Here is a 19,495-nt window from a genome sequence, read left to right on the forward strand (position 1 = left end):
AAGCACAAAAGTACTTGGATCTCACAACACTTCCTCAGAATTGAAATGTGAAAAAATTGTTCAAAAAGAAGGCTGCCAGTAAGATTTGTACATCTTGGTTCAGTGACATCCAGAATGTTTTCACAATGTTTTGCTTTTCTTTGCTTTAAAAGAGGGTGACTGAGTCCTGGCCACCCTCTAGTTATTAGGAAGTTGACCATATGGAAGAGAAAGACCACCTGCCTTGTTGGGTCAGCCAAACAGATGGCAAATTTCCGATGCTTTTCTTTAACCTTATTTATAGCAGAGCAATGTAGATCCCCATCCTGTGCATGACTGGGCATTGCTGCCAAGGGATTTTTATCCAAATTGGAGTCTGTGCAGCCATGCATGTATGTCTTTACATACCATATTCCAGTTGCAAGCATGTGGAGTGGGGGAAAACACTGACAGCATCACCATTTTCTTTGTGTGAGAGTCAGGAGAAGATGCAAGTTTTAGTTAATCACTAAAAAAAAAGTCTGCTCTAGAAAACAGAACAGATTTAGGAACTCGTAAACAATTGGTAACTTTTTATATCACAGCCTGTCCCTTAACAATAGCACTGAAAGTGGATTTTATTCTTATTTTTAAGACTGCCTGAGTTTTGCTAGGCTTGTCATTTCCTTTTATTTATTTTCCTTTGCTTTAACTATGTCTTTCTCCAGTGCAGAGATAGCTCTCCTGGGTATTTGGGGTCATATACTGTTCACAAAGAGAAGCTTTAATTTTTTCTCACATATTAAAGATACAGAAAATGGCATTCCTTTCAAATAGACTAGAACAGTGGCAGTTTCTTTTATAAAATTTAAAACTAAATTAGGTCATTAAATATGTCAGATAATTCTGAAAGTATCAGCTGTTTTTGTTCCTAATACAGCATCATTATCAGTCATTCAGCAGTATCTAATTTCCTGCATAAGTGTACTATAAAATAAGAATAAGAACAGGAATAATAATAGCAGGAAGACTAAGAAGAATCTCTAATTATGCCTCTTATGAGCACTAGGGAAAAGATTTTATTGAGTATTCTGTTTTCCACTACCTTTTTAGGTTTTACCACTTGTATTGCTCTTATTTTGTCCTCAGCAAATACTCAGGAACTAAAAAATGTTTTTCAGACAAGCAGAGGGTGACATTTGTGGCCCTGAGCCTGCAGGTTCAGCACAGTCACTCTGTTGTGTGATTACCTAGAGGTCAATTTGATGCCTTAATGCTCAGCAGAGGTTTTTCTTATTTTCACAAAGGAAAAGTATTTTAACACAGCCCAGCAACCATCTCTTGAAGTGAGCATCAAGTTGTCTCAAGTCCTGGAGTTTCAAAGTGCATCATTTTGTAGCATGAAATGTTGAAAGTAAGAAGAACTTTTCTGAAAGTGTTTCAAGATCAAAATTCAAAGTGATCTGATCAGAAATGTTTCTGATTTCCAATTCACGCAAATATTTGTGTCCTGGACTTTTTGCAGAATTTTCAAGGCACAGAGATCACTTGAAGATATACACTGGAAGGAAGGAAAGATATCTCTGTAGCTATCTCTCCCATAGAGTTTATTTGTATAGCATTGCATCAAGTAAAAGCTTTTACATTGAAGTATGGAGTCCATACTATTCCAAAAATATTGCATTAATGAGCAGAAGATTCTCAGGATAAGGGTATAGAGATTTTTAGCATAATAAAATGCCGCAGCTCAAGAGGGAGATGCAGTAATTGGAGGGCAGTTGTGTTTCCATCTCTGATGCTCTGCTTACACTGTTCCATGGCAGAAAGGGATCTATGGCATGTCAGGTTGATGTAATCCACCACTGCCAATTTACTGATTTCTGATTCACTGGAAGTGCTCAAGAGACTAAACTCTGTCTCGTTGCCTTGAACACAAGACACCTCACAGTTATCTGTAGAATGACAGATTACACATAGACTGGAACAGACCTCTGAAGGTACCCAGTCTGTCTCTTCTCAAAGAGGAGTATTTTCAATGCTGAGTATATTTGTCTGTAGCTTCATTTAGTCAGTTACCTCCAATTATTAATATTCAGCCATCCATAAGGACTCCAGCAAAAGGTTTAGAAACTTTCCCCAACCCTATTACCAGAGTGTTATCTGAATCCCACAAACTGCTATTATTGGACGTTTTCCCTTCACAGGACCTCACCCTATGAAGAAAAATATGTCTGACACCTTTTTAACATCCCTGCAGATGGTTGTAGGACAGGTATAGGGTAACTCCCTAGACTCCTTTTCAAAAGGTTTAAACAAGCACTGCTGTCTCAAACTCGTCCTTAGGCTTATGCTCTAGGCCACTACAGACCTTGGCATCCTTCCTCTGAATGCTTCCCTGTTTCTCCTCATCCTTCATGGACTGCCCAAACCTGAATCCAGTGCTTCAGCTACAGCCCCACCTGCTAGTGATGAACAGAGTGAGCATGGCACAAAACCCCACACTTGGCACTCTGCTCTAATGTAGCCCAAGTACCTGGTGTGCTTCATGTGCACCAAGAGCATGTCTGGGCACCCACTGTAACCCTGAGTCCATGACATAAGGATGTGGTTATCTGATTAGAACAAGAGACATAAGTTTTATTCTGAACAGCCATAATTTACCTTGGAATTCTTTTTTAAGAATGAACACCAAAAAATTGCAACTTATGTTGGATTTTTCAAGTTTGGACTTGATTTTCCTGAATATCATACAAGTCCTTACTGTCATTGAGAAAAACCAGTTTAAAAGAGTGTAGTCTAATTGATTATCCTTACAACAATAACTTTTAATCATTAAGCATCCATCCTTAGGAGATAGTCTGCCATATTGTAGGCCTAGCATTTAAATATTCTTTTTCTAAAGTTCTTGTGTGTCCCTCATCTCATCTGCTGTATTCCTTGGTTTAAGTCATTCTGAAGTGTAATGTTTCAATGCTAAATTTTATTCAGAAGGAATAGAAGGACTTTCTTATTTTCTTTATCTCCTTTCCCTGATGCCTGGGAAGTCTTCAGTATGTTGTAAATTTTTTGTACCCTTTCCAACTGCTTTTTCCAAAATATTGTATACTTGGACCTTCTTTCCAATGGGTCACAATGGTGCAAAGAAACGTTTCCAAAGAGCTGTTTGAAAATAAAAAAGGCAAAACAGTTTTCACCAGTATTGTCACTGGTTTCAAAGTCAATAGAGAGATATCTTATGATCACTCAAGTTGTGCAGCTAGTCTATTTTTTCCCCATCCTGTGAAAATACTAGTGCAGGACCAGAACTTAATGTGTCAGCAAACAGATGATGTCATCTATAAACAGAGAAAGGAAATAAATGAAGCACCTAATTACTAGGGATTACCTATTGCAAATTCTCCTATTATAATATTCCTGGGCACTACAATCCAAAATAGCAAACTATTTTTCCAGAGTGCTGTAGAATGGCCTGGTCATTTGCTAAGATATACCATTATCATTACCATTTCTGCAGAACATTGCTGAGTAATGCAATAGCCACATCAGTCGTGTCTTGAAGCAGAAATATAAAAGAAAGTCTACAGAATGTGCATTGGAAGTCACAAGTCATAAAATATTCATTCCTGCTACTAACAGATGGTTATAGTAATTGCTGATGTAGTTTCTGAACTAATATATTTGATCTGAGGACTTTCAATCATTTTCAGACAAAGTCAGTCTAATAGGTTGACATGCCGTGGGTTTCACTCATTTTGTGATTAGACAGAACAATGCTTTTTCATTACAAGTGTGGTCTAGAATTACGTCATATTGCATAAAAAGGGCCTCTACCACCACTTACAGAATACCTAAAGCTTCTCCCTTTTGGCTCTGCACTCCTGTTTGCATTTTTATGATATACAGTTCATTCCTTCTGTTTGCACTGAGGCCTTCCTTTCATGTGCTGTAGTTGTTGCTATTAACTGACTTATTGCTGACTGTAATATTCCCAAGTCCTTAAAGAAAGTAAAGCATGGTTGCCAAGCACTTCCATCACAAATGCGTACTTTCCTTCCTATGATGAATGCTCTAACTGGAGCAGAGAAGCAAGACAAGAACACAGATTATTTATATCTATAATGATCATTGCACATTGCACATATGAAAGCTTTTAATTTGAATGAAAGGTGTTGTGAATTAGTAAGAATGTTGTATGTTTTTCTTTAAAAGAGCACGTATAATTTTGTCAGCAGAATCAGAATCTGGATGTGACACATAGCATAGCACACCATGGCACAGTCTAGTGTGCACTCACAGCATGTTCTTGTGTATGCATAACCATTTGACAAAACATACAGTCATTTTCTGTCCTTCATGTACATTTCATGTCTTACACCATATGCGTGTCAGTAATTTGTGTTTAGCATGTGTTAGGAAGGAATGTGTTAAGAAATGGTAATGCAGTGGTTCAGAGAGCAGGATAAATAAGCTTTGTGTGGTATTTGCATGACAAATGGCCTTGAAAACATACTGACTGCATGCTAATGACATTTTATCTTTAAATCCAGATATTTTACTTACATTGAAGGCTTCATACATTAAAATATTAATATTTAATATAAATATTAAATCTGGAAGAAGACTGCAAGAGTTTTCTGTTCTCTGTAACTATCTAAAAGAGCTTTTACATTCTTAAAATTTGCTTTGGAAATAGATGGAGTCCAGTCAGTGAGGCAGTGATGTTTAAATTGCAATTAACAGCTACCATCATAGATTAAAATGAAAAAAAATCTAAAGTTTCCTGTAATTATTGAAAATATTATCCCTTACTTGTTAGATTTCTGACATTTTATATTATTAGACACAGCCTCAGAGAAGAAAAGAGGCAGGTGAAATAATTAAATGAGGCAAAAGGACTTAACTAACATGAGGAATGAGGATAACAAGTGTATATAATGTCATCTAGCCAGCAGGAGTCCAGCCTGTACAGATGAGGAGGGAAGACTTTTCTACATTTTCTGTCCATAAAATTAGCTACCGCCTTCTTCTTCAGAAACAGTTAGTTGAAAAAACTAAAAAAAAAAAAAAAAAGTCATTTTCTTGGATTTTTAACAATTCCATTTCAAGGAGAGATAGAAATAATGTAAAAGAAATGGATATGTAACCAAAAAAATATTTGAAACCAGAATGTTGAGCCAGAGGATGTAAAGGCAGTGTATGCTTAATTGGAAATAGACCCCTTGAAAAAATCAGAAAGTTTGAAGTAGTTTGTTTTATTTTGTATCTTTTGTAAACATTTCAACCTTTTATAAATCTTTTAAGCCATATACTCTTTAGCCTCTCTGAAGCTTACAGGGAGCCCTTTAGACTGCTAGGTCCGTTCCCACACACTGAAGCATGTTGATATTTCTGAGAAGGATGGTCACACCAAATCCTTGGGCTGTGTAGATCCACCCTGTGAAACTAATACTCTTCTTTTGAGCAAGCATTTCTGGAAGAATTGTCTCCCAGACCACAGAGGACTTAATGCAGAGTTTTACTGCTCACTATCATGCTGCAGTTATTCTAGTTTTAAACATGCTATTTCATGCTGAAGGTTTGGTCTACCTCCACTATATGCTGTTTGAAAAACAGACAGACCACAGGCACTGGAACCTGTGACTTTGTATTTACTCTTTCTTCTTTATAGAGCTGGTTAATGTAGTTGAGTTTTGGTATGAGAAAAAATTACCTCTGAGTAAGGAATTGATGGATAAAGTTGGGGGTTTGATTACGTAGAGAAGGCAGTTTAGACAGTATAATATGTCAACAATATCTGTTCATGTGACCTGTGGACTTCCCTTTGTCATCCTATGCCTGAGAATATATGAAGGGGGCTGGGAAGGCAAAGGGACGTTCAATTGTCATCACTGGCACCTTCTCTGACCATTCCATCATCATCAAATGCATTGGAATTCTCATTTGATTAAGATTTTTCCTCCATGTTCTGTGCAGTCCTAGATGTATTTTCATAACTCCATAGCTGGGAAGATCTAGGTACAGACTACTTTCTAGGAGAGGAGATCTGCTGCAAGATTGAAAATTTGACGCCTGTGAAATTTCAGTACAACCCAGAGCTGTTTGAAGTTTTGACTCATTTCAGATTTTGCTAGAGATTGGAAACTTGTGGTTTTTTTCATGGAGAGCATCATGATGTTTGTTGATCAGGCACCAGAGACAGACATACCTCAGAAAGGGCTGAGAAAGCACAAGGTTAAAAATCATTCTTGAAGCACACAATATATCAATGCAAATGCATCTATAAATTCCTTTCACAAACTTGATTTTAAACTGATGAGTTTGTTTAAAACACGTTTTCATATGATTCATATAGAAAAAGAAAAAGAGTACAGGCCATTTCAGCTCCCTAATTGAATTTATAAAGCTGCAAAACTAAGAAACATTATTTTAGGATTAATCCAGCCAAATATCTGCTGTTCTGTATCTCACCTGTTGTAGTTTTCTAAAAGAGGTGAGAATAAGGGACAATTTTCTGAGATTACATAGAATCAAGTATGTTGAAAAAGAAAAAAAATATGACAAGGAAAGACACCTCAATATGTAATATGATGTAGTGTAGAATTTAGCTATGTTACAATGGAATAACTTTCTAAAGTGGTGCATACAGTAAGTGGTAGTGCTTAGGCAGGCATCCAAAGGCAGCCAGGGAAAGCACCAGGCAAGATCAGACAGAATGTGAGAATTTCTGAAACTGTAGTCGCTCCTGTGTGTCTTAGGCCATTGCCTATGGGTGATGAGCCCCAAGAAGAGTGAAACAAGTTAGGTGCTCTGGTGCTGCCCTAATAAGCAGCTGACTGCAAGGACAGATAGGGTAAGTTTTGACTGAAATCCACACAGGTTCTTGTCTGTGTGTGTGTGTGTGTGTGTGTGTGTCTTTGAACTTGAAGTGCCAGCTCTGAATTATGTATTGCCATTGTATAGAAGGTAACTGAGTGGTTGTTTGGATGCTTGTGAGGCTCTCAGATCCCATGGTTTAGTCTTACATAAGCTCTTTCCATGTCATGTTTCTTCTGAGGACTCTCTGAACTTCATGCTTCTGCAGAGACGAATATGAAATTCAAAAGAAGATACCACCAATATTTTCTTGTTACCACCCTGAATTTCCTTTTGGAAACTTTTTAGGATCAGTCCAGCATTAAATGAAGATATAGTTCCAGGTGTTGGGTCCACAGATTTGTCTGTCAATGTCAAGTCTGGCAGGATGGCAGATACATCAGTAGGTAGATGCAGAGAGGTGAGAAAGGAGCACTGAACAAATAAAAATGAGAATGAAAGTAGAGCAGAAGAGAAAGGAGAACAGACTGGGACAAATGTAATACAATCATACTCTTAGTAAAGAGGAGAATTAAAAATAGAGGAGATAAAAGAAGATTATGGATTAAACAGAAGGAGACACAGAGGAAGTGAAAATGTGATTGGGCTACCAAAAGGGAAATCATAAAGATAAGAATGCAGAATGGAAGTGAGCATAACAAGGGGATCAAGGAGAATGAATGAAAATTAAAAAAGAAAAAAACAAAGATGAACAAAATAAAATTCATAGTAGTGATTTTAAATTGTGTTTGGGCAAATAAAAAGGAAATTATAGCAAATGATATTCAACAAGCCTGTAGTAGAAAAGTAAAAAAAGAAATTTAAAAGAAAAAACTAAGTCAAATTGTTGCAAGATTTCCTTTATTAGTAGTGGTTGTGTGTCGTTCCATCGCACATAATCCTATCGTTCTGTGAATTACAGGAGCACAGCAAATATTCTTAGAGCTTTTGTATTGGCTTACCAGATCAGTTTGATTTCTCTAGACATAGGGCTGGTAATGAGTCTCCAAAAAAATGGAAGTTTCCCTTAATTTCTGAATATAAAAAACTATTAAATGTGTTCAGAAATGAGTAGAGTAAGTTTGACCTTTTTTTTCTCTCTTTTTTTTTCTTTTCTTTTGTTCTGCTTTTTAATCTGTAAGTTTCTCTCCTTTTGTTACTGAAAAGTTTGTGAAGAATTAAAAGAAATACCCATCTTAATTTTCTGGAATAAGAAGCTCTGCTCTAGTGAAGGTGCTTGAGACAAGGAGTGAGGAAAAGGGAAAGCTGACTGTAAAAAGTGCAGCTATGAGAAATTAGGTTTGAGCTAGATGTGGCATCTGGGAGATGTTCCTGTACTTCTGGGTAATAAAACCCAGCATTCTTTTCCATCATCCTTTGAAGGCAAGATCCATTCCCTTTTTTCCAGTTTTGATCACTTAGTAGTTAATAATGTAATTGTTCTAGTGGTAAACATATTGCAGCTGTGATTTGGAGAGCTGGAGCATGCAGATACATTGTATGTGCAGGTTGATCTTATCTCTTTGCCTCTTGCTATTAATATTTTATCCAAAAAGGTGTCATACATATCAGAAAGTGTTTCCAAAAAGGCTAAAAACAACTGCCTAGGAAAAAACACAAGTTGTAAACTTATTTCAGTTTAACCTAATAAGAAGGATCTGGATTATTTTAGGATGTTCTCTGTTATCACTTAGTCTTTCTGAGCTAGTTGGAACCATAGTGAGTACCGCATAGATGTCCAGAGGTGAAGCAGAAACCTGTGTGTGGTCAAACCTTTAACAACTGTTGCAAATCCAATATCATTTTATATCTATTCAAGCATCACTTACCCTGTGGTTAGACATGCTGTATTTACAGCCAAAGAGCAATATTTGTTGACTCTGTATTAAATCAAATTTGATCAAAATGTAGTTTAAAGCTGTCAAGGTTCTTGTAACTGCATCAGTATTGTTATTGAACTTCACAAGAGTTTCACCAATTGTCTACTGACAATTAAATGAGATTTTCTACTAAATACTCAGATAAGCAATCTTTGCATTAAAAAGCCCTGGAGTATAATCTCACCTGTTAAATTAATAGCTTGGGAACATGTCATCTATTTGATGCAATTAAAGTTTTTTTATGCTTTGGAGCATTTGTCCAAAATGGTTTATCTACATGCCTTTCCACACACTGTGTACTGACAAACACTTGTGGGAACTCTAACATGAATAATAGAAACCAACAAATCTGTATTTTTGGATTTGTTTGTCAGTCAGTAAGAGAGCATTGCTTTTACCACTAACAGAAGCCATTATCCTAGGAGAATTTTGCAGTTTGTAGCTCTTTCCCACAAGCAGCCGACCTTTTACAGGACAAACACAAGGTAGTGGTGTGGAACAAATCTAAAGCCTGTCATAGGAATTTTCTACTGCTAAGAATCTCTTGTCTCATTATCTAATATACGCACATGGTATGAGGTATGATGACCAGTGGAGAAACCTGCTAATTTATATAGCCCACCATCTGCAGTACATCGGGGTTGAGGAAGATTCCGCAATCTCTGGAGCTGGAGGGTAGGCCTGTGCAAAACTGTAGAGGCTCCTTGATCATGCAAATACACCTGGTTTCCTGAGGACCTGATGAGCCCTTCCAGCTCAGTGGTGCCTCACACATCCCTGTACACACCTAGGGTAGGTTCAGGTTTTCTAGGGAGGCTGAGAGTCCTGTTTCTATACTGCACAGATGAGCAGTGTGTGTGTGCCTCATAAGGAAAAGATGTTGAGCTGTCAGGTCAACAGCTCATACACCATGAGAAGGTTCATGCAGGCCTACTCTGCCCCTCCTCTGGGACAGTTTGGGTTCTGTCATTATGTCCACAGTGACTCTGTCTTATGTGTAACCTTAAGCGTGATGTTCCTCCATTGCATCCAGCCTCTGGAGATCTTGCTGTCCAGCTTCACTTTGTGCATGAGGTGTGACACACCTTTCCAGCTGTACACCTCTTCTGTGCTAGCTGCTGTGCAATAACTCCTCCAGCAGCACAGACACAGGCCCCAACATCCAAAACAAATCCCAATAATTACCAAACTCTCCAGTCAAAATTTCCAGGTAGGAAAAGGAAATGAACATAGGACAACTCACACCAAAATGTCTGACCTGATGAAAAAGCAAAGGAGGCCAGCAGGAAATCATCTCAGATGTGCCTACCACCACCCACTGTTATGATACTGAAATTAGACACATTTCTGTCAGGTTAGTCAACTGGAACCTCTAGGTTTTTTGACTGAACTCAGGACTGAATTACAGATAGTATACTACATAGTGATATGTCCCAGTTAGTCTTAAAACCATGCTTAAAAAAATGAGTAGTAAATGCATTTTGTAGTAAATGAGGCATTTTATTCACTTGTTGGTCTATAAAAATGTGGGTAACTCATGCTTAGCTCTTCACTGAAAAAATTAGTAATAATTTATAAGACAGTTATACATTATTTATAAATATACTCACAGTATAAAATATTCATGTTTTTCCAAGAACTGGGAAAACAAAATAGGGCTTCCGCAAAGCACGGTAGATATTTTTTAGTCCCTTTTCACATAATATAGACATTGTGGGTCTTTTTCTACCTTCCATTTCCAAATTAATTCACTTCTTATAATTTATTATTTTAATTTACATATTTATGCATTGCAGCTGTGCCAAGGGGAAAATGATGTGGGTTTTTTTTTTAATATTAACAGGAAGGCCTTAAAGTGCTATTTGGTGCACATTGGGAAAAATGTTCTGATGTGATTCCTGGAATCACAATTGTCAGAAAGTCTCACTGGCTCTGCTGCTGACCACAAAGGCAATAACACAGTAATGAAGCTTTAAGTTGACTACATAAATATTTCACACAATATTGCAGTCTAACTTCATCAGCAGTATCCACAATACCTGACACTGAAACACTAAGCAGTCTAATCCACCCTGCAAAAATCCTTACTTACTGAAATACTCAAAATACAAGTTATTGTTTCAGAAATCAGTATAGTGATGAGCCTCGAGTCTTTGGTACTTTCTTCTTTTTTCATGAATCATTATGCTGAGTGAAAATAATTACTTGTTTTTCTGTATTCTATTAATGAACTCATGAGAAGCTACCTATATTTTTGGATTTATAGTAGAAATATTAAGGATTTAGTATGTGAATTGAAGATCTTATTAAACAGTAATATGCCAGTTAGTATGAGATGTTTCACCCATACCTCCTGTTGGATACAAACTTAATATTTCTTTTGAAAATCTGAGAGAGAAAAAAAAAAATCTCCTGTCTGTCTAACAATTTTTAATAACACACAAGAAAAATGCAGAGACCACTCCTAAGTTGGAAGACCTTTTATTTTGCAGATACCTATCATCTTGAACTATTAGTTAACTAAGTCGTAAACACCACCTTGATAACATATTAGTCAGCATTCACAACCAATTAAGTCCACAGGTATACTGCTAAAGAATTCGTTTCCTCCATCTTCCAAATGGAAAAAAAGATTTGTTGAAATCAAAGCTCATCCTAGAAATGCTTTAAAAAGTGCACTAAGTAATTTTAAAAAGAAATTTTCCATGTAATTATCAGATGTCCATTACTTTTCAGATACTTAAGAATAATTCACCTGAACTTCAAAGGTTTCTCTACAAAGGATATTGCATAAAAAGGTGATTAACATCATTTAGTGCCTTCTAGGAAACAGAAAAAAAAGTACTCAGATATGTAAAAATTAATTGTACTTTCTTCTGTGTTTAGAAAACAGTACCAAGTGATAGTCTTTCCTGATAATAATGCATTGCCCTGTACAAAAAATGTTTCTCTGCAGTTTCAGATTGTGCACTATTTCAGTGTAGTGCATTAATGCTACTCTGTTTCCAGTTAATAAGATATGAAACACACTATTTTTAAGGTTGTATACTTTTAGAGTCCTTGCTTAATGAAAGCAACAGTGTGTTGAAGATAGCCTAACAAGATGAGTGCTACCCTTAGTTTTTTTCCCAGACTGTAACAATTTTTTTGGTAAATTCCACAAAAACACCTGAAGGGAAAACTTTCTCCTTGTTGATTTTTTGGGCTGTCCACTATAGTGCTTGGCATAAAGTTCCCACCTTCTGGATGTGTGGTAGGAGACAGCAGTTCCAGTACTGTAGTCTGGTTTTATGTCAGCAAGATTTCATTTTGGCACTGCCTCCTTTCTGACAATCTCAGCCCGAGCAAGAAACTCTTTTTGTAATGATGTCCTTGACATTGTAAGGAATGTATTACCTCCACATTTAGCATCTCACCTCACAGCCTGCCATTATCTTTCCAAATGAAGCGTCTGAAACCAAAGGCTCCCTGTGGATCTATCAGGCACTGCCAGGCCCTTCTTTGCAGACTATCAAATACTGTGCATGCACAAGCTGAAAAAGAGTACCTAAAAACAATTTCTCATTCTTTTATTTCTGAGGAGATTTAGAAGGAAACATATTTTGATTAGCAGTTAAAGAGAGGTCTATCAGCTACCTTTTCCTCAAAGTAAGAGGTTCTTGCTGGCATCATATGCCAACATTCTCCAAATGGTCCCAGTGTTGCATTAAAGGCAAAGCACAGTCAGTTCTCAACTTCACATCATCTTCAACTCAATTTCATAGTTATAAATGCAGGGTTAGTATAGTCAGTCAACGTCTTCAGGCACACTGAAATATTTATGCAGTCCCTCTGCATTCATTTCCAAATTCCTAATATTTAGCAGCAGGGAAGCATCCAGGAAAATTTTGGTATCAAGATATCTAAAAGTTTAATTCAAATCTGCTTTGCATTTTGGCTGAGAGCTGTTGAGCTACAGGCATCTTGGTGCAACTAACTAAGTTTTTTTTATTTTGAAATGAATATAATGTCATAACTAGTTTAAATATGATTTGGAACATCATAGAAATGTGAGGATGTGGTAATTCTCATTTACCCATTTTTTGAAATTCTGAGGTACTCGAGCAGGCATAATATTTTGTTATTTCACCATGTCTGTTGACTTTCTTTCTTACTGTGGTTACCATTAGTGCTCAGAAATTAATTGTCATAGATCTGTGGAAGTTCATAACATTAGGATTGAAACAGCTGTAGTCAAGAGAACTTTCCTGAAAGCCAGAAGTGTTTATACTTTGAAGAAATATCAACAAAGTATTATTGATTAATTTTAAATATTATTTCTAAATCCAGAAATTAACTGGAATAATTTGCTCACCAAACTAAAAAAAGTAGATTTTTCCAAACCCAGATTATTTATGGAGAACAGTAGCATTTAAAATAAAAAAACATCTGTTTTCCATAACTCAGAGAGAATTTCCCAAAGAACAAGGTATATAAATCAAGTTTGTGTTTAAATGTTTTTTTGTCTCACAATGAAATGTGTCAGAATGATAAAACTGTTGCAGTTCAATCTGGAACTCAGTTGTATGTGATAAACCAAGGTTCACCTGAGCTTGGTTGTTTTAACTTATGTTTGGGTTTGGGTTTTTTAACTTAAAGCTACAAAGTTTCATTGAAGCCTGAATTGGAGAAAAGTTATTTTCTTTTACTACTCTCAAATAAGGGGATTGTTTTCAAGCTGAATGTATTTCTAAGAGCCAGAGAACAGAAAAACTGCCATCTTATTAACTACAATGAAAGACAACTGGAACACTTAAAGAGAACTTCTGTATGCCAGGCAACTCTTGTGACTATGAAGGCTCATATATATATATATATGTTTTAAAAAATGTAAAAGGAAGGTTAAAGGTTGCAAAAGAAATTTTAGACATATTTTCAAATGGCCCAGAAAGGTAAAAGTATTTCAGCTGTTTAGACTAACCCTGATTATTGATATTATGAGAATTATTTATCCAGTAGAAAACACTGGAAATTAAGAGACTTCCATCAGGAAGACAGAACCTGCTTCAGGAACAGTTTGAGATACATAAGGCAACTGCAATTATTATGATTAGTGAGCATTGGAGCATCATTTCAATACAAAAAGTTTTTCCTCTTAGTTTTATAAGAAGGCTGTAAAGACTTCACTCATATGATAACCAGGAATCTTCTGACCTCCATCTAATACTGTTAAATTTCTAATATGCTGTATGTCATGAGGGTATTCAGTCATGGTGTCCTTTTCCCCTTAATTTGCTAAGGAAGATGAATCAAACTCATTGAATCTTGTCTCATAAGATGACATCTTACTTCTCCATACACTCCTTTTGGCTTTTTCCTCCATTCATTTCAGTTTGTTCCTTCTGAACAAGCCTGAGCACAAGTACAGATAGTATTTTGGATGGAATTTCTTGAGTGGCTTGCACAACAGCACTGAGTTGCCCCTGTTTCCTCCTGAAGATGTTTTGCTGTGTGTATTCCAGGATCATAACTTTTCCTTGTAGTCTTGCTATACCAAAGACAATTCTGTTGTCATCAGCTTTTCTAGTATTTCCTCCTAATGAGTTTCCAGTTTACAGAAGGATTTATTAAAAACCATATAAGTGGCTTTGCATCTCAAATTGTGAACTTTCTCAATTTCTATTAATCCTCCATGTCATGCAGACACAATTTGAGACATTACTAAGAATACTTCTTAATATTATCTTATTATCAGGTGTCTAGATTGGGTAGAACAGCAATTAAGAGAAGTCCTTAATATTATTAGAAAAATTAACCCCTGATTCTGTGCAAATCATTCTGTTAATCACCTTGTTATACTCCATCCTTCCTATGCTCTTTCATTAACCTACATTTTATAATTCTACTGGTAGTTTTCTTCACATAAATAAACACCACACATTTTACCTAAGTTCTGTGACAAAAAAACCACAGACTAACAGTAGACAGAGGCATAAAAAGGCATGCTGAGAGTCACTTTAGGAAACATAATGTTTCCTTCAAAATGTTTCAGGAAATGCCTAGAATATGTTCCTGTTATCTATACAAACTAGGTTTTTTTCTTTCTTTCTTAAAGAATAATTTATCTCATTTTTGACAGTAATTCAAGTCCCTAAAATTATTGAAAATCATTTGATCTGTGAATATTTCTAGAGGGTCTAACCTAATGTTCCAGGCTCACAGGCTTACCTTTGCTTCTGAGAATTGAACTGACTCTAAATGAAAACTTCATCAGACATATTAACTTTTATTACCTGGCTTTGTGCAACTTTTTTCCAACCCAGCTACTAATAGTGAAGGACACTCCTTTTATTTTTGTTTTCTAATAAAATGTCAGAATTTTGTGCAGAATGTATATAGGTTTTCTTAGACAAAGCTACTTGGAAAGGAAAAAAAGCTTCTTTCAGGAAAATAATGCTAATAGAAAATGTTCAACATCTTCTATTTTCTGATTCCTTTTGAATGTCCCCAGTCTCAACTGGTCAAGAAGTGACTATCATAAAATATATTAACACCAGCCTGGCATCAGATTGCCTTTCTCTAAATCCACACAACTTTCCTGTCAGTCTGTGTTACAACTTTTGCAGAGGGCTCCCATGTAATTACACCAAAGGTGCATAAAATGAAGATGCCTTTCCTTTGGTTAAGCACAAGTTCAGTTCTCTTTGGTGCAATGTCTCTGGTGTGGGGTCTGCAAATCAAGGAATATGCTGCAAAACTGGAGAGAATTCAGAGAAAAACTGTGAGACTGACTAGAACTGAAAAACAAGTATAGCGCTGGCTTGCAACAGATTGTGTTTAGTTTATTGAAGAGGAGGTTAAAGGGCTGCCCAGCTGCAGCCTCAGAGTGGATCCCATGCAGGATTTTCCAGCGGGAAAAATATTATAGAGGTAATTTTGAAACAGCAAGCAAAACTATTGGAAGACTCAGTGATGGGAAGCTGACATCATGCAAAAGCTAGACTACAAGCAAGATACCAGTCCTGATTATGAACATGTGAGGAAGAAATGCAGTAGCTTCTTTATGGTTTCAAAACAAGATTTTATCTTTAAGATATATATATTATATGTATATATATATATGTCTATTTAAATATAACTATTGTATTTGAAACAAGAGATGATTTTAGAAAATACTGATTTATGCAGTGGAACTGATGAGATGGCTACACTGGTCCCATCTGTCCTTAAGATACCTGATTTACTGAATGCATTTTCTCTAACATAACACTGTACAGTCATAATGCAAAATTTTAGTCTGATTTTTCTTTTTTCTTCTGTCTTCTGTTATGTTCCGTTTGCCTTGCTGGCTTTGCGGGTTTTTTTATTTCTTTTTCGTTGCATTCATTTATTTATTTGTTTTGTGTGCGTTTGTGGTTTTTTTATTTGGTTGGTTGGCTGTTTTGCTTTGTGTTGTTTTCGTTTGGTTTGTTTCTTTCTTTCTTTTGCTCCAGGAATTGGCCAAGGGGTTCCAGTGGTGGCCCTTATTGTGGAAGGAGGTCCCAATGTCATCTCCATTGTTCTGGAGTACCTGCGAGACACTCCTCCTGTTCCCGTTGTGATCTGCGATGGCAGTGGCCGAGCATCTGACATCCTTGCCTTTGGTCACAAATATTCTGAAGAAGGAGGGTAAGTCATTTCCTAGAGTATGTTCTTTCTCTATCCACAGGTTCAGGTCAGTGGTAAAGCAGAACACAGGAAATTATTAAAATGCTATACAAAAGCAGCACCTACCGTTTCCGTTGTTGATATGGGTGAAATATTGAAGGCATTCAGCACAAAATAAAACAAGCTTTAAAACCTGCCTAATCTCTGAGCCTTCTCTACTTGCAGTTGGGGAGTCCCAGCTCACTCAGCCTTTCCTCATATATGGCGTGATCCACTTCTTTCATCATCTTAGTGGCCCTTAGCTGGACCACCATGTGTATGGTGTACTGGGGAAGGCAGATTCAGGCACATGACTCCAGATGTGTCCTCAGAAGTGGTAAGGAGAGAGGAAGGATCACCTGCTGAGCCTACATGCAGTTCCCTCTCCCAGAACATCAATGAGGATGTTGAGCAGCATTGAACCCAGGACTGGTGTCTGAAATATGCCACAAATTACTGACCTTCAACTGATCACAAACGTCTAGTCCCAGCCTTATACTCAGTTTCATTTCACCTCATTGTCTTCTCCTCCATCCCATACTTCATCAGCTCATCTATGAGGGTCTTATGGAAGACAGTGTCAAAGGTCTTAGAGAGGTCTACATGGGGAACATCCTCTCCTTGCCCTTCATGTACCAATCCTGTCATTTCTTCAAAGAAGATGATCAGGTTGTCAAGCGTGGCTACCCCTGATCATCTTCATCTCTTTCCATGTCACTGGAACAAATGGTCCATCACAGCCTCACAGATCAAAAGCAAGCTGACAAGCCTGTAGTTCCCTGGATCTTCCTTCTTGCTCTGCTGTAAGGCAGGAGTGATCATTGCTTTTCTCCAGAACACAGACAATTCTCCCAGTTTTCCTGGTTGTTCACAGTGTATGATTTTGACATGACATCAGTCAGCACCCCCAGCATTTTTGACTACAGTTAGGATCCATGAACTGGTGACGTTATATCTTCCAATTCCTTCCCCCAGACTTTCCTCCCAGTGTCTAGGACCTGAGACTGAAGAAGACAGTACTTGAGCTTTTTCCATTTCCTATGTCACCAGGTCCCCTGCCCCACTCATTGAGCTTGGATCTCCTGAATACTAATATTAACCAGCTTTCTGGGCCACTCCTCCCTATAGTCTCACTGTGAGATCCTTTGAAAGATCCCCAAAGAGGCCAAAGTCTGTTCATCTCAAGGCCAGGATCTTGGGGCTTGTTTTTTGCCCTCTTCCTCCTCTGAGAATCTAGAGCTCTGGGAGCTCATGGTCACTGCCAAGTGACCTTGCCTTTGACCTTCACATCCCAATAGAGAGAGTCCCTCTTTGCTGGTATGAGGTCCAGCACAGCATCTCTCCTCATTGTCTGCTCTGTCACTTGAGTCTGGAAGTTCTTGTCGATGCCCTTCAGGAACTTCCAGGAATGCTTATGCCCTACTGTCTTATCCCTCCAGTAGGTATCACAGTGGTTAAAATTCTCTATATGGATAAGAGCCTGTGCACATATGTCTGACTCATCCACTCATGTTTTTGTGGAATTTACCACAAAATTGCCTTGATCTGGGAAAGCCTAACAATAGTACCCATCTTGTTGGGCTATTTTCAACAACACTGTTGTTTTCACTGCATACATAATCCTGTGCTTGATGGTGCAGTTCCTCCAAGACCACAGATCGACAGGAAAAAAGGCCTTGCTTGTCTCCTGGCATCAAGAATGGGCACTGAAGCCTGGGACTTGAAGTGCTGCATCCACCATTGAAAGTTCCATCCACATAAAAGCTCTGACAGAGCAACTTCAGGGGCAGCTACTCCAGCCCTGGAGAAAATTACTCTGTAGTGTGTCACCACCACACCCGAAACTCTTTATGATGGAACAAATTAATCTGAGGACCCCTTTTTTGCATTCTCTTGCAGAAGCTGCTGCACAAGCTTGGCTGTACTCTTGGTCTGGTGCTTGGACAGGCCTTTCCCAGGCACCAGTTAACAAGGGTTTGGCCCTGCCTCATGAGAGATCAGTTGCAAACAAGTCTACAGGCATCCTAGATCAAGAGTAGCAGCATGTCTATTAGAAAATGCTGAAGCTTTCTTAGTCCACAGCCTTGTGGCTGCCCTAACCTGTTTCTTACCTGACAGCCAACAGAGTGTTCCCATGTGTTTGGCAATGATCATGGACTTTGTCCTCTCAGAAGTTCCCAAAAGAGAACTCCGTCTGATGCCCAGAGAAGAAAATAACAAATAAAGATAAGATTTAACAATTTTAGAGCAAAACATAGAAGTGGAAGAAAATCCAACAGATTCATATAACTAAGAGCTTTTTCATGTTTTTTTGTCAAAGTAGCCACAGTAACCCTACAGTTGGGATTCCCAGGGACTCATTTTTGCATGTGTTATTGTATGTAGGGGTATATGTATTCACACATACAGTAAGCAAATAATAAAATATAAATCTGTAAACATAGAGCTCTAGACCAAGCAATATATGTTTTAGAAATAAATGTGATCATGAACTAACTTGATCTTAAACTCCTTCTGGGTGAAAGGACAGTTTTCCACAGATACTTAAATCCATTTTACATTCAGGTTCATGCCTAGTCCAGCACTGCATCTGTGATACATATGGTGTACCAGGTTTCATTGAATCTTTGAGAAGTTGTTTCTCTGTTTTCAGTGACCTCTCTGATAACACTCCACATAACCTTACTCAAATATGCTTTATCCATTTATTTGCTATGTGCATCTACCTTGTCTGTGTTCTTATGTCATAAAAAATTATTTTAAAAAATGGAGGAGAATTAATTAATTTATTTCAGCATATAAATGGGGCTTATATGAAAGACTTTTTACAAGGACCTCTAGTGACAGAACAAGGGGCAATGATTTTAAACTGAAAGAGGGTAGCTTTAGACTGGATATAAGTAAGATATTCTTTACTGTGAGTGTGTTGAGGCACTGGCACAGGCTGCCCAGAGAAGCTGTGGATGCCCCATTCCTGGAATTGCTCCTGGTCATGTTGGATGGAGCTCTGAGTAACTTGGTTCAGTGAAATGTGTCCCTGACCATGGCAGAGATTTTGAAATGGAATGATCTTTAAAGGTGCTTTCCAACCCGGACCATTTGATGATTCTGTAATTTTATGATGCTCTGGTTCTATTTCA

General features: G+C 37.5%; 1 protein-coding gene across 2 annotated transcripts in view; it reads left to right on the forward strand.

Moving 5' to 3' along the window:
- The window catches only part of TRPM3 (transient receptor potential cation channel subfamily M member 3), a 292,975-nt gene that overhangs the window by 177,081 nt on the left and 96,399 nt on the right, over positions 1-19,495 (forward strand). For both annotated transcript variants that reach the window (XM_088054046.1, XM_088054045.1), the window contains exon 7: positions 16,163-16,337. In XM_088054046.1, coding sequence (XP_087910172.1) covers positions 16,163-16,337 — 175 coding nt within the window. The remainder of the gene's footprint in view (positions 1-16,162; positions 16,338-19,495) is intronic.

Source organism: Pseudopodoces humilis, chromosome 4 (genome assembly GCF_049639895.1).
Source record: "Pseudopodoces humilis isolate 2021_Gansu_Grassland_sample_001 chromosome 4, ASM4963989v1, whole genome shotgun sequence".
NCBI lineage: Eukaryota > Metazoa > Chordata > Aves > Passeriformes > Paridae > Pseudopodoces > Pseudopodoces humilis.